This window comes from Rhinolophus sinicus, chromosome 16, assembly GCF_057876585.1.
Source record: "Rhinolophus sinicus isolate RSI-liver-muscle chromosome 16, RSI-T2T, whole genome shotgun sequence".
Taxonomy (NCBI): Eukaryota; Metazoa; Chordata; class Mammalia; order Chiroptera; family Rhinolophidae; genus Rhinolophus; species Rhinolophus sinicus.
The window spans coordinates 30,383,937-30,401,027 of NC_142516.1; the positions used below are offsets into that span (position 1 = coordinate 30,383,937).

At 32.5% G+C, this 17,091-nt stretch overlaps 1 protein-coding gene across 2 annotated transcripts in view; it reads right to left on the reverse strand.

Moving 5' to 3' along the window:
• The window catches only part of DCAF10 (DDB1 and CUL4 associated factor 10), a 41,177-nt gene that overhangs the window by 13,717 nt on the left and 10,369 nt on the right, over nucleotides 1-17,091 (reverse strand). For both annotated transcript variants that reach the window (XM_088793288.1, XM_019729144.3), the window contains 2 exons: nucleotides 6,493-6,690; nucleotides 430-632 (listed from right to left, as the gene is read on the reverse strand). In XM_088793288.1, the coding sequence (XP_088649414.1) occupies nucleotides 430-632; nucleotides 6,493-6,690 (401 nt within the window). The remainder of the gene's footprint in view (nucleotides 1-429; nucleotides 633-6,492; nucleotides 6,691-17,091) is intronic.

Consider the following 17,091-nt stretch of genomic DNA (forward strand, 5'->3'; position numbering starts at 1 on the left):
TCTGGACATTTCAAAGTCTAGGATACAATACAGACTTTAAACTAAAACTCCATATTAACTATAACTCAAAAGATCTGCTGGGTTCCAGAAGAATTTAAAAAGATTGATACTACCTTAGGCCATCACTAATTTTGGAGATAGTGATGATTTAGAAATACTGATGAAAGATTTTTTGGTTAGCAGAGAGCTAAAAGAAAATATTTTTAGAGTTAGCAGTTATTCTTCCTAGATCATTTGTGATACAGAGGCACCAATTAATGAATGCCATGTCAGAGACACATATAGATATTCCACTTCCTTAAGAGAAAAGCTCTCACTGAGCTTTCCAAAGAATGTCTTTTAATTTTCTTCCCTTCTATTAGAATGAAAGCATATACCATCCCTGTGTCTGAGATTCTTTGGAAAATTCTTCAAAAAATAAAAGCTTACCTGAACTTGATGTAGTTCTTCTTGCTCTCAAAATGGGATAGCTGCCTACTTCTAGAGACTTGGTTAAGTCAAGATCATGCAAAATCAAGAGATATCCAGAGGACGTTGAGATCAACATTTTGGAACAATCTGGTGTTAATCTCATTCTCATGAGAAAACGTGTGTGAAAAAATTTCTTATGAGGACACCCATCTTCTGTACACCTACAGAAGAAATCACACCAACAAAACCTAGTTATAATAAATATAAGGATTTGGTGATAGTCATATTTTTGCCGTTCAAACTAGAATTTATAGTCAATGTATACTTAGACTTACACACAATTAATTTTTTTTGCTCACCATTTCTTCTTTCATCTCCAACTTTCCTTTACAAATTATCCTTTCTTTCTGAAGTATTTTTTAAAATAAGACTTCATTGAGGCAAACTCACTTCTGACTGTTTTGAAAATATTTCACTTTTTTTTGATTAAAGGTTTAGCTGAGCATATAAATTTAGGTTGATAGTTATTTCTTTCTGAATATCAAGGAAAATAGTCCACTGGTTTCCATTGTTGCTATTTTTAAGTCTGCTATCAGTCTAATTGTTATTTTGATAATTTATCCTTTTTTTTTTCTTCTGGCTGATCTCTTTATCTTTGGAGTACTGCAGTTTCATTCTGATCTGGTAAATTTGGATTTCTTTCTATTATCTTTATTGGAATTCATTTGACTTTCTAAATCTTAAGATTCACGTTAATATATTCTGTAAAATTCTCCATCATTATTCCACTATTGCCTCTCTACTATTTTCTCTATTTTTTCAGAGCTCCAAATAGATGTTTGAAACATTCACATTTAACTGTCCTTGTCTCATAACTGCTCTTTCATGTTTTCTGTCTCCTCATTTCCATATGTTATGCTCTGGGTAATTTTTCAATTTCTATCTTCCAATCTATTTTTTTAATCTGCTACTTGTACCGTTTTTGTTTTTTTTTAAATTTCCATAGTTCTATTTTTTTTTACTTTAAGTTCTACTTGGCTCTTTTTCAAATCTGCTTGGTTTTCTGGACAGATTTTTATTCCTTGCCTATATTTTTTATTTCCCCTTTTCTTTTTTCCCCAATTATTTCTTAAATTGTGAACTGTATCATACCCACAGAAAAATACATAAATAAAACATGTAGAGTTTAAAAAAAAATGAACACCTGTGACTCATCACCCATATTAACAAGTAGAACACCACCAGTACGTTAAAAACCCCCTCTATTTCTCCCCCGTTGCATCCTTCAGTCAACATTCAATGCTTCAAGCATACAATATCTTTTCTTATCTCTCTGAGAATATTGAGGTTTTTGTTTTAATTTTAAGTTTTCTTCTCACTATGTAGGCTCTACTTCCTCCGAAAGATCTCTCCATTTGTGTTGTTCTTTATATCAGAAGCTTTTCTCAAATGTCTGATTATCTTTAGCTGTCTGCTCATAATTAAGAGTGGGTAACTAAAAAGCTGACTGGGAACTCGGTGCAGGTGTAGGCTTGAGCTTCACTAGGTGGGTGAAACCAGTTTTTGAGGAACTCCTAATGTCAATATCTTTGGTTCATTAACTGGAAGAGGCTACAGGTCTCTGAATTCAATATTCAGCATTCATATGGTCACTCCACCTCCCTGATTTTGGTAAGGCATCCAAGTCTTCAACTGTCTGCATCCTTCAATACAGAGACTCTCTATTTTACCCTCTTTAGAGAATACTTCTGAAGTGGGAGAAGGTCCATCGCCCAGTGGTATGGATTAAGAAATGTAAGTTCTTAACTATCTTTTATTTGAATCCTTACTGTAGCTACCCCTTCAACTACAAAGTACTCAGAGTTGCCAGTTCCTATGGTTTTTGAAGATTCGTATAAATTGTCTTACGTTCTTAACTTTTCCCCACGGCCAGCTTAGGATTCAGCTTTCTTGCACTTACTAAGTTGTTTAAGTAAGTTGCTAAGTTGTAAATAGTAAATCTACCTATTTACCAGATTCTAAAATTTTATTGTCATTGCTTCTTTTCCTATTTCCCCACCTTTATGAGTTTACACCCTTTATTTTTAAATTTGCTGATTGTAGTTTTACAGGCTTTTTCTCATCCATAGACTTTAGGTTTTATATTACTTAAGTGAAATTTTACAATTTTCTCCATAAATGTTATACAAATTTTCTGTTGTAATATATTCCTGTGTACCAACTAAATTTTTTAATTACTAAAAACTGTATACTGCAAAAAATTTAAATTGTTGTGATGTTTAGGAACACTGCTAATTTTTACACTTTGATCTTATATCTATCTAGCCATCTTGGTTAACTCTTATTAATTCTGATAATTTGTCAACAGAATTTCTAGGGTTTTCTATGTAGACCAGTTCAGAACACTGGCCTATGGGCCAAATCTGGAAAGTTTGTTGAAACACATCCACACCCATTCATGTATTGTCTATGGCTGTTCAGTGACCATACAGCACACAAAGCCTAAAATATTTATTGTACTGCCCTTTATAGAAACTGTTTGCCAACCCGATATAATCATATCATCTGTGAATGATATTGTTTCATTTTTCCCTTTCCAATCCTTATATATTTATTTCTTTCATTGTACCAACTAGGACCCTGCCACTCCCCCCCCACCCCAAAACAATGGTGAACAATGGTAGTAATAACAGGCATGTTTCTTTGCCCTCGTTTTATAGAGAAAATTTCTCAAGTTCCACTATTTTAAAATGTGCTGTAGGTTTTAGTGTATACTTTTGATGAATTTCTTTTTATTTCTAGTTAATTAACAGTTTGTTTTTCCAATAGCTTTATTGAGGTATAATTTACATACCATAAAATTCACTCATTTTAAGTGTACAATTAAGCGATTTTTAGTAAATTTACAGAGTTGTGTGATCATCAACACAATCCAATTTTAGAACATTCATCACCCTAAAAAATCCCTCTTTCCATTAGCAATCACTCCCTGTTCCTACTCCCAGCTACAGGCAACCACTAATCTACTTTCTGTCTCTATAGATCTGCTTATTGTGGACATTTCATATAAATGGAATCATATAATCAGTGGTCTTTTTGTTTGGCCTTATTCACTTAGCATAATTTTTTTTGAGGTTCATCCATGTTATAACACGTTAGTACTTTGTTCCTTTTCATTACCAAGTAGTATTCGACTTGTGTATAGATATACCACACTTTGTTTATCCATTTACCAAGTTGATAGATATTTGAATTGATTTCATATTTTTGGCTAGTATGAATACTACTATCAGCATTCATGTACAAGTGTTTGTGTGGACATATGTGTTTATTTCTCTCAGGAGTATAATTGCTGGATTATATGGTAGCTCTTTAAGAAACTGCAGAACTGTTTCTAAAGTGGCTATCCCATTTTACATTCCTAAAACAATGTATGAAGTTCTAGTTCTCCATTCTTGCCAATACTTATTGTCTTTTTTATTAAAGCCACCTTAATGGGTATGAAGTGGTATCTCATTTTGGTTTGATTGGCATTTCCCTCATGACTAATGATGTTGAACATCTTTTCATGTGCTTATTAATCATTTGAGTATCTTTTTGGGTGAAAGGTCTATGCAAATATTTTGCCCATTTTTAAATTGGATTATTGGTGTACTGTTCATTATATACTTCTGGACACAAATCCTTTACCAGATGTGATTTACAAATATTCTCTCACATTCTGTCATGCCCCCCCCCCCTTTCTTAACGGTGTCATTTGATGCAAAAAGCTTTTTAAATTTAATGAAGCCATCTTATCAATTTTTAAACCCATTTCAACTTTGGCGGTATATGAAGATTTATTCCCATGTTTCCATCTAAGAATTATATAGTTGAGGCTCTTACGTTCAGATTGATAGCCATCAAGCTCATTTTTGTGATGCAAGGGTCTAAATTCATCTTTTTGCATGTGGATATCCAGTTGTGTAAGTAACTAATTTATAGAAAAGACTATCCTTTCCCGAACCATTGGATTACCTTGACACTTTTGTTGAAAATCAGTTGATAATAAATGCAAGGACTGTTCTGGACTCTCAACCTGTTCCCTTGATTTTAAAGTCAGCTTGACAATTTGTCCCAAAAAGGCAGCTGGAATTTTGATAGGGATTGCATCGAATCTATAGATTAATTTGGAGAGAACTGCCATCTTAATGATATTGAGTCTTTCCAATCCATGAACATGGAATGTCTCTCCATTCATTTATATCTTCTTATATTTCTTTTAGAAGTGTTTTATAGTTTTCAGTGTACAAATTTTGTACTTCTTTTGTTAAATCCATTCCTAAGCATTTTATTTTATTTTATTTTATTTTATTTTATTTTATTTTATTTTATTTTTTGATGCTATTCTGAATGGAATTGTTCTTTATTCATTTTTGGACAGCTCATTGCTTATAAGTACAAATACAACTAATTTTTGTATATTCATATTGTGTATCTTGTGACCTTCCTGAACTTGTTTATTAGTTCTAGGAGTTTTTTGTGTGGATTTCTTAAGATTTTTCTATTACAATGTTATATCGCCTGCATTTGAAGACACTTTTACTTCTTCCTTTCCAATCTGGATGCCTGTTATTTTTTTCTTGCCTGATTGCGTTTCCAGTGCAATGTACCTCCTGTACAATGCTGAATAAAAGCAGTAGGAGCAGACATCCTTGCCTTGTTCCCAATCCTAGGGGAAATATAGTCAGTTTTTCAACATTAAGTATGATTTTAGCCATAGGTTTTTCGTAGATGTCCTTTATCAGGTTGAGGATGTTCCCTGTCATTCCCCGTTTATGACAAATGGGTGTTGGGTTTTGTCAAGTGCTTTCCTACCTTTATTGAGATGATCATATATATGGGTTTTGACCTTTATTAAAATGATGTATTACATTAATTGATTTTTGGATATTAAACCAACCCTGTATTCCTGGGATAAATTCCAATTGGTAATGACATAATGTGTTACATCTATCTATCTATCTATCTATCTATCTATCTATCTATCTATCTATCTAGGTTTGACTTGTGAATATGTTGAAGATTTTTGAATATTTTTTTTTGTAGGGATATTGCTCTGTCGTTTTCTATTCTTATGATGTTTATCTGATTTGGTATCAGGGTAATAATACCGTCATAAAACAAGTTGGGATGTGTTCTCGCCTCCTCTATTTTCTTGAAGAGTTTGTGAAGGATTGGTATGATTTATTCTTTAAATTGGTATGATTTATTAAGTAAAATTCACCAGTGAAGTCTGTTGTGCCTGAGCCTCTTCACTGTGGGAAGATTTTTAAATTACCAATTCAATTTCTTTACTTGCTATATGTCTGTAGGTCTACAGATTTTCTATCTTGAGGGAAGTATTCCTAGAAGAGGGGCCTGGGTAGCCAAAGGGCCGGGATATGACACCTGGGAATGCTGCAGGATGGTAGCTATTTATCAATTATTATGGAAGTATTTCACACCAGAGGCATGACTGACATTTTAGGTGAGACAACTGGTCCGCTGTGCAAACTGTCCTGTGCACAGCAGGATGTTTGGAAACTCTGATCCCTGCCAAGTAAATGCCAGTAGAAATCCTCCTCTCTTTTCCCATAGTTACTATTAAAACTGTACCACACATTATTTACAAACATTCCACTACAGATGAGTACCAGTCCAATAGAGAGACTAACAACTCTTTCAATGCATGAAAACAAACTGCAAAAATTACAAAATAAACAGATTTAGAATTGAAAGACCAATAAGTGAAAAACACTTCAGTTCAACAGAGGAAATAAAAATATTTTTCCTTAAATTTAGGAAATACATCTTATAAACCATTTTTTATCATTACCTATACTACTTGGTCTCCTTTCCATATAATTTCCTCCAAAGTTTTTAGTTGCAATATATGACTAAGTGCAAGTAACAAAAGATAGAATCACTTTTTAATTGTTTTTCACAAAACCAATTTCTTTCTCCTAAAGTGATATAAAAGCTAAAACAGAACACTAAATTTGTTTACCATCTTTAAGACAAATTTGTTTGTAATCCTAACATGGTCTCCTATTCACAAACCTGTTGGTGTCCCAAATAATGACATTTCCATCAAATCCTGATGTTACTAAGAGTCTTGTATTAGTATCATATTCGATGTTCTTCACCCAGCTAGTGTGACCATGTAAAGTGCATACTTTGTTGTTCAGTTTTCTCAGATCCCATAGTGCTATTGTAGTGTCATCAGAGCAGGTAGCAAACAGCCGGTTATCAAGAAATCTACAAAGCAGAAAAGAAAAACTTGTTTATTTAATCTCTTATTGAAGAATCTTGAGAAATAGTCTCTATATTACCTAATCAAGAAAACAAACAAAAGAACTATAAACTCACCGGTTCTTTTTTTTTCCACTTTTTAAAATTAAATTTATTAGGGTGACATTGGTTAATAAGATTATGTATGTTTCAAGTATACAATACATCATCTCTATATTGCATTGTGTGCTCACCACCCAAAGTCTAGTCTCCTTCCGTCACCATATATTTGACCCCCTTTACCCTCTTCAATTCCCTCCCCCCACATCCCCTCTGGTAGCCACCATACTGTTATTTGTGTCTATGAGGTTTTTGTTTGTTTGTTGCTTTCTGTTTTATAGCCCACATATGAGTGAAATCATATGGTTCCTGTCCAAAACCCAGTGATTATGATATACAATAAATGTTAAGTATAATTCATATAAACACAGGGAAGGATACTGTGATTTAATAAGGAACACAGTGCAATTTTATCCATTTGCTTTACACTTATTTGGAACTGAAAACGGGTGAGTGTTTAGAGAACAGTGCTAGAGATAAAGGAGAACTTAAAAATCTGTATAGGAAACAAATGGTGAGAAACAATTTAACAGGAGACAGAGGAAATTTGGAAACCCTGATTGCCAAGGGAGACGTGTTAAATGTAAAGGGTTCAAAATGATGAGAAATGTTTACTCTGCTACAAGTAACATCTCTTTCTATTTAGAACACATTTACATGTAAAAGTTGCTATTAAAATGCCATCATTTTCGTCTATTAATTCAAAGGCATTCCCCAAATAATCTCGCTTAGCAACATTTCATTAGAACCAGTCAAGATTACAAGATAAATTAAAATCTATAATTCAGGCTTTTAATTATTTTACATTAATTTTTCAGTCCTTAGTGAGAATATATTTTATACAAATACTTAAAAAATAACAAACCTACCAATCACACTTGAGTTTCTGCCTAATTCAACATTAGGATACTTTCTCTAACATGCTATAACTTCCTAATCTCTTAAAGAAGAAATGAATTCTGGAGCTTTTTCCAAGATAAAATTATATATAATTATTTTTCTATAAGAAATCAACCTCAATATCCACAAACACCATAATGACCTTCCTGAAACTTAACATGGTTTTAAAATTCCAGGCCCTTGGTCAGGACCATTTTGCTACCTGAAACCACCTTTCCCCTACCCCTTGACCTGGCTAACACTTTTTACTATTCAGCTACTCCCTCCAGGAAGCCTTCCCTCTCTATCCAGCCTGGGGTAGACTTACCAATCTTCTAATCTGTTAAAACACTCTACACTCTATTGTAGCACTTAAACTACAGCGTACATTATTAGGCTATAAACTTGAAGGCAGGGGGACCCATCTGCATAGTTCATGGTTAGATCTGCGGTACCCAACACACAGTGCCAGGCACATAATAAGCACTCACAAATATGTATTAAATGAATGAATGAGATAGGAAGAGTTCATTGCCTAGTGAAAAGACACTATAAATACATATAAATAATTATTGTGCAGAATAAGCAAAGAAAGAAGGTGATTAGGAAAGACTTCATGGTGGTGTCATTTAAACTGACTTTAAAAGGTGAGTAGGAACTCCCTAAAGTGACCAAGGGGTAAACAAAGGCACAGAGGCATGTAAGGGGGTAATGTACTCTGAGAGGCTGTTGGGAGTACTGTGTATGGAAAAGTAGAGACAAGTAGAGAATGTATCACAGATTTCTTCTATAATGATTCCTAATAACTATTTCTTAATTATAAACACAGGCCCATTGAAAATATTTTTTGAAATGGAGAAATAATCCACTACCAAAAATAACCACTGTTATTGATATTTAGCCTAATTCCTGTATTTCAGACCTAATATTATCTCACAAATATTTTGCCATGTCATTAAAGATTTATCGACAAAATCATTCTTAATGGCTGTGTAGCACTCACTGTATGAATGAACTGTAATCTTTTTTCTTTTTAGACTATGCAATTGTTAGATGTTTAGGTTGCTTCCAGTTTTCCACTATTATAAAACACTATGATGAACATCCTAACAGCCAAATATTAATCACATCCCTAGTGCTTTTTCTAAGTATAGTCGCAGTAAAATGTATTGCTAAGTAAAAATGGGTTTTAAAAATGTAGGGCTTTTGATACATACAGCCAATTGTCCTCAAAAGAACATACCAATATATAGTTCCACCAGCAATTAGGAGAGTGTCCATTTCTCCAAACCCTTGCCACACAGATATTTTTTAATTCTGCTAAATGCTAGAAAAAAAATCATCTTGTTTTAAGTTGAAACGTTTATTTTTAGTAAAGATGAACCTTTTTCATATTAATTGGAAGTTTATATTTTTTTGTGTGAATTGCTATTCATGTTCTTTGCTGATTTTCCTACTGCAGTATTATTTTTACTACTGAGTTATAAAATCTCTTTGTAGTAATGATAATATTACCTCAGTTTTTCAAATACAGTCTGTTGATATATTTTCCACACATATTTTTTTCAGTGTGGTTTATTTTTTTTATTATATCAAAATTTTAATTATTATATTGTCAAATACATTATCCCCTTATTGTTTTACCTTTACTGAGGAAGCTTTCTAAAGTAAAAATATTTCAATGACTTCTACAACTGACAGGAGTTGTATGATGCAAAAAATACACAATGAGAAAAGGCTACTGGAAAGTCAGTCAAACTTTTAAAATAAATTGATCATCATCATAAGAACATCTTCATGCATTTGAAAAATTTAGGAAAAAATATAACTAACATATTTTGTTTAGTCTAGAGAAAATACTTAATGCACATATGGATTCAAATTCCCAGTGGGATTCTACTGCCGTAGGCCACAATGGTCTACCCTGAAGGGTTTAAGGTGAGAGAGTGACATGATTAAAGAGTTTCAGAAAGATCTCCAAGGTAGCTAGGTTCCAAAACACTTGGATTTTGATAAAAAATAAAATAAAGTAGGAAACCAATTTTTAAATTTTTGTCAAAAAGCCTATTGAAAAATTACCATTGTTACACGAAAGTGTATTTTAACACCAACAAGTAGAAAGAATATAATCTTAAAACAAAAGCTAATAATTTTGAATTGAATCAGTTTACCTTAATGAAAAATTCAGTATTTTGATTTTAGTTATCTCATTTTTTCCTCAAAGTATTACCTGTTAAAATTTTTGGTGTTAGAGAGTCATTGGTAAAGAGAGTAGATAAAGTGTAGAAAATTAAGAAAGCAGACTAGGAACAGTTAAAGCACCTACAGTTCTTATCCCAAGAAAGCAGAGGCAGAGAATAGAAAATTTTAGACAAGTTCTTTGAGATCTGGTCCAATTCTCTCAAATTAAAACTCAGTCTAGCCGAATCAGTTAATAATTGTAAAATATTTTTAAGTCCATAGTCCTTCACACACATGAAATCTATGAGTTTATGAATTATAGAACTTCTCCATATGTCCCCATCAAACCCCAACATATGACTATAACATCTCCGGGTAAATTGGCATCTGGATAAACTGAGGTCTTCATTATTAGAAGATAACTGGTAAAGGATAACAGCAATTGAAATTGTATTTTCTTAAAATAGCGATGAACATTTTGTTGAACAAGGAAAAGAAAGTGTTGTTGAGTATTTATCTTAAAAAAACAACAACGAAAAATCATGAAAATAAACCTTTTTTTTACATTTATTTAACTACATGCAAGAATAAATTAAATGTTTGGGTTTTTTTTGCATAATCTTTCCAATGAAATTATGACAGAAGAATATGGCACCCTTACTCCATACTTGAGTTTTATACTATTATCAAAAAGAGGGTCATTTCTGTATAATATTCAAGGGCTTTTTAATTTTCCCAGGGGCCTTTCCTTAGTCCTGTGAGATAGTCACATAATTTTTTTTTTTTTGGTGCCAAAACCCAGGAATATAATTTTTTGAAGTCTCTATCATGTCATCATTTGTCATTTTCTCTAATTGATAACTAATCTATCAAATCCTCATTTGCCAATGATTTTATATGTAATTGACCAGTTATTTAACATCACTCTCAGGATTTTGTGAAATTCTACATCTTTTGCAAAGCAAGAAATTTTGTGTTCCCAGTGATAAACACTGTATTTACATTATGCTATTTGAAATATAATAATCAGGAAAAGACCAACAAAGACAGTGGGAGAGAATAGTAGATCTTGGGAGATTTAAATGGGCACTAATTTTTTCACTGCCATATCAGTAAGTTAATATGATAACCTCAGTTCTCTCCACAACCTCATAATTGGGGGACCTTGATTATTAAATGGAGTATTAAATCTACATACAGAGTCCTCACAAATGAAAATTACATATTTTCCCTAACATGAAGCAACAGAAAATACTCTCCACAACTATCAACATTTTTATTTTACAAGATAAGCAAACCTCAAAACTAAAAAATCTGGAAGTCATTACTAAGTATGTGCAAAATGACTATCGAGAACCAAACCAGGGACTGCATGCCCATATCTCTGAACAGTACAGTGAGGTGGTTTACTGAAGCTGAGCTACCACTTACTATATGTAAGACCTTGGGCAAGTCTCTTTATCTGAGTTGCAGTTTTCTTCATTCCTTAAAATGAGTACAGTATTTGTCTCACATCAGGATATCGTGAGGATTAAACAATATAATGTATGAAAAGTGCCTCACAAAAGGTTTGTCACATGGTAAGCACTCAAAAAATAGAAGTTAGTACTATTAATAAGTAACACACACTTAAGCTCATGCCAGAGGACTCCTCAGATCCTTACTCAAAACTCTGAAGTTATATGTACTTCTACAACAGCTTCAAACTCTGTTCTTCTAATCAACAGATAAGAAGCAAATTCAAATTTGAGGTGTGGGGTACTAGGGCAGGCATGATAGCAGCAAAAGAGAGCTGACATTGATAAGGAACACAAATTCTAACAGCAGATTAGTCAGAGGTCATTTTGAGTAGGGCAAACAACTCATAAATCTTTAAATTTTTAAATTGTAAAATATTAGAAACAGAGAGAAAATTATGAAGACTATAACAAATACCTGTGATACCCACCACCCTGCTTTATCAAATTTTAACATTTTGTTATCGTTCAGATTTTTTTTAAACATCATAAACACAGTTGAAGTACCCTGTATATCCCTCCCCAATCCCATTCCCCTCCCTCCCTCTCCAGAGGGAACCACTATCCAAAATTTGTTGTTTATCACTCCCCATGCAAGTTTTTAATAGCATAAATTCATAAGCATGTACCCATAAACAATTTATAATATTGTTTTACATTCAATTTATTCTGTAAATACTTAATGAGCACCTATTATATGCTAGGCACATTTCTAGGTGCTGGAGATACAGCAGAGAACAAACAGAAAAATACATGCCCTCATCAAGCTTATTTTGGATATTTTCAAACTTTATATAAATGGTATCACACTTTATATAAATGGTATCAAACTTTATATAAATGGTACAGCTCATTCTACAGTTTGCTTTTCTAGCTCAACCTTGAATTTCTGAGATGCATCTCAGATACTGAAGCTTCCAGTTCATTTATTTTAGCTGATGTATAGTATTCCATTGTATGACTATACCAGAGTTTATCCAACTTCCTCTTGATGGAGATTTGTTTTCAACTTCTATTACTATCAATGCTATAATGAACCTTCTTTACACCTCAGCTTGTTCACATGTGCTTTATTTAAAAAAAATTGATTTTCAGTTTGACAAAATATTGCTAAATTGCTCTTCAAATAATTTTACCAATTTATACTCCATCAATAATATCTAAGAATTTCTATTTCTCAACATCTTTGCCAATACTTAGCATTTCTTCATTGTTATTTTTATTTGCATTTCCGTGATAACTAGTAAGCTTGAAAATCTTTCCATATTTATTGCTCATTTTAGTTTCTCTTATGTGATTCTCTGCCTATTTTGTTCCCAGGTAATTGTCTTTTTCTTTTTCGTAATTGTTTTATATATTCTGAATACTAAACTTTTTTTAGTTATGTACATTGAAAATATCTTCTCCCACCAGCCTATAGCTTATCTTCTCACACTAATATGATTACAACGGTTTACAATTTTTGTGTCTTAAGAAGTCCTTTCTCATACTTAGAACATAAATATATTCTATATTTCTTCTAAAGCTTTAAACTTGCTTTCATAACTAGGTCTTTAATTGGCAGCTACTTCTAGTTATCATATGAGATTGAAATCTAACTTTATTATATCTATATCTATATATCTATAACCAATTCTCTGTTCTCCAACTCCTCACCCCCACGCTGATCTGTAATGCCCCTGTCATATGTTAAATTTCTGGAAGCTCTATTCCATTCCATCTGTCAATTAGTCTTTGTTCTAAGACTACGTTTCATATCTCGAAGGGTGAGTACTCCTACCATCTTAGTCTTCAAAATTTTCTCAGATATTCTTGGCTCTTCGCTGTTCAATATGAATTTTAAAATCAAGTTAAAAAAATACTCCTGTTGATATTTTGATTAAAACTACACTAAATTTATAAACTAATTTGGGAAAAATTGACTTCTTTATGATACTGAGTTTTCTCCTCCAGAGAAGATTTGCATTTGTTTTTGCAGATACCTGGCAGCACTACCAACCTGGATCCAATTTAAAATTGTTGAGTGGAGGGTTTTGGAGCATATGGTAGTATGAATTTAGGGCCCACACGTGAAGACTGGCTTATGGTTAGAAATTCAGAGGAGATATTCTTTTTTTTTTCTTTTTTAACGTGTATTTTTTTTTATTAGTTTCAGGTACACAAGACAAAGTAATACTTAGACGTTTATCATTTATATCCCTCACACTGTGTGAACCCCCCTCCCCCCATCCACTATCCCTCTGACATCGCACAGAGCCATTACATTTCCACTGTCTCTATTCCTAATGCTGTACTCCGTTTCTTGTAAGTATAGACATATATATATATAAAATTATAGTTGGCATTCATTACTGTTCAGCTTCAGGTGTACAGTGCAGTGATCAGGCATCTACATCATCCCTGAGGTGGTCTCCCTAATGGGACAAGTGTTCAGAGGAGATATTCTGACACCCCTCTACCCAATGCCATATTGTAGATGAACAAGGTGGTTTATTTCTAGATCACTTTTATGCTGGGACTTTGGAGTCCCAGCCTTATGCTGTTTTTTCTACTAGACTCCTCACCTTCGCCCTAGAATTAACTCTCCTGTCCTCTGTATCATCATACATATCAAAAAAGCTCAAGGACACTAGCATTTGGCCGATGCCTCCACGATAAAAGACAGCTGAATACCTGTTTACATCCTTGCATTCCTACTTCCAGTTCATCTTTGGTCCTAGGATTCCTTTCTTTCTTATCAGCTCCACTATACATAAAAATATATTACTACTTAAAATTTTATCTAGCATTTCTCGTTTTAGTAGAAAGGTTGTTCAGGATATTTAAAAATCTATAGCCTAATTTTTATCTGCTTGATTTACTAGATCTGGACGGAACTGAATTAAAATCTTTCACTATGATTATAGACTTGTAATTCCTTATCATTCATTCCATTTTCACTTTGTATATTTCAAGTTGCATACAAGTTTATGATTATACATCTTCTTGGCAGACTTTTCCTTTCCTTAATATGTACTATTGCATTTTTATCCTTATTAAAGCCTTTGGTCTTCCATCTGTCCAATAATGATAATCTATATCAGTTTTCTTTTCCCATTTTTGGGCAGATTTATTTTTGGTATCTCTATAAAAGAGTATAAGATGATTTTGTTTTTTATTCAAATTGCTGTCTCTGTGTCTTTTAACAAAGATCAATCCCTTTATACTTACTGTAAACTACTCATATATTTGAAACGATTTCTACGTCTTATTTTCTATTTATCATCCCTTTCCTTTGCTTTATTATTATTATTATTTTTTTTAAGCTTTCCTGTCTTCTAGTGAACTGATCAAGTTTTCAATACTCTCTTTTCCCTATCTTCTGCTGGTTTAGAAGCTATAAACTATATTTCTATTATTTTAATTACTTTTAGTTTTTTCATACTATATATTTAATTATACATTGTTCTGAAAGTATGAAATTACTTAACATTTCTACCTCCTCCTGAACATGACCTTTAACATGTTATACCTTCCTACTGAACAAAACTCCCCTGTACATACAACCTATTTGTTCTTACTTTCTAGAGCTACACTGTCCAATTTGGTGGCCATTAGCCACATGTAGCTTTTGATCCTTGATATGTGGCCATTTTGAATTGAGATGTGCTCAAAGTATAAAATATACACTGGATTTTGAAGATTTAGCATGAAAAAATTAAAGTAAAATACCTCAATAAATTTTATACTGATTACATGTTGAAATACTATTTTAGACATACTGAGTTAAATAAAACATATTATTAAAAATTAGTTTCACTTTTTTTTTTCTTTAATGTGACCACTAGAAAATTTAAAATTACGTATGTGGCTAGAATTCTATTGGATAGTGCTAATCTAGAATTTCAGTTTTAACTTTGTTTTAAATGTACCCCCCAAAAAAAAACCTAAATTATCTTTCTGCTATTAATAATTAATAACATTTATCATTTCATCTAATTAAAATTCTTCTGGAATAACAGTTTACCTGGATATGATATGGTATTGCCTTAGTATTTAAGATATTATTTTCTCTTAGCATCAACTGTTGCTGATGAGAAATCTTTGTTAGTTTAATTATTATACCTCTATAGGTAATCTGGCTTCTAACTTTGATGGCTTTTTTTTTTTTTAACTTTGATGGTTTTTAAGATTTTTCTTTATATCTTTGATAGTCTAGAGTTTCACCACAACATGTTTAGATGTGGATTTATCTTTATTTAACCTACTTGACATTCTAGAGTTTACTTTTGATAGGATTCCAGTCCTTCTTCAATGCTAAAAATTCTCAGCCTTTGTCTTCAAAAATTAGTTCTCCAATAATCTGCATCGTCTTTTTTTGTAATTGTTATATATGTGTTGGAGTCTCTCAATTAATCCTCTATGTCTTTTAACTACTCTTTCCTATTTATATATTTTTTCTATGTTCTGGATGAATTTTTTTATACTATTTTCCCACCCATTAATTCTATCATCTATGGTTTACACATAAATGGGTAAATTTATGCCATCTAATGAGGTTTTTTATATACCAATTACATTTTTAATTTCCAAGAGTTCTAGTTGGTTCTTCTCCACATTAACCTGTTCTTGTTTCATCTCTTTCATTTCATAATTTTTGAGTTCTCTTTAAATCAAAAGTACCCCTTAACTTATTTCTTTCAGCATCCTAAAAATGCTTTAAAGATTTTCTAATCAATGGAATACTATGCAGCCGTTAAAAAGAATAAAGATCATCCCATGGATACTAATATGGAATGATTTCTAAATATATTATTAAGTGAACAAGTCAAGGTATATAATAGTATGTGTAGAATGCTACCATTTATATAAAAGGGTATGTATATGTGTATATATGCTTGTACATGCACAAACTATCTCAGAAAGGATAGCAAGAACTTTGTAATAGTGGTTGCCTCTGGGGAGGGGAACTGGGTGGCTAGGGGACAGAGGTGGGAGATAGACTTACTTTTCACTGTTTACCCTTTTGTACCTTTGAATTTTGTACCACGTGCATGTATTACCTAGTCAAAAAAAAATAAATAAAATAATTTATTTTTTAAAATAAAGTCTTTGTTGGACTACTCCATAAAATTAATTTCATCCAGAGAAAATGTCTGTTCTAGTTGATTTTGTTATGACATTAATATTAGATGTCTTCATGAGTTTTTGAATTTCGGTTATAGGCTCATTCTGAGTAGGAAAGATTTTTGTTTTTTCGCTTTCTCTTCTTATTTAATGCTTTTATAGTTGTCCCCACTTGGATTTCTGGACCCCTAATCCACAACTAGACCTTATAAGGACATTAAGCCCTCCAGTTTCATGATAATATTGGAACTATCACATATATACATTCAATCACAGACTCAGCAATGGCTTCATCAGTTGCTGGTCACGAGGAATTGTCTTTATCAGCTAAAACCTATAGCCCCAGGTAGTAAATAGCTTTTTCTGTTTTTCAGACTTGCACAAATGGGACAGACATTTCACCCAAACCCCTGGCTTCACGTAGTAGTCTGGCTCTGGTTTCTGCCTCACATGAAGCACTTCAGCATTTTTGATTCCTGACAGGAGCCAAACAACTACATATCAGTGTCATACTGAAACCTAGTGGGCTTGTGATTTAAACCTTCCTAACAACTTTGGGTCTGTGTTCCACTTCAGGCCCACAAAGATGTTTATTGTTGTATCAGAGCTTGGCTATATCTTTTGT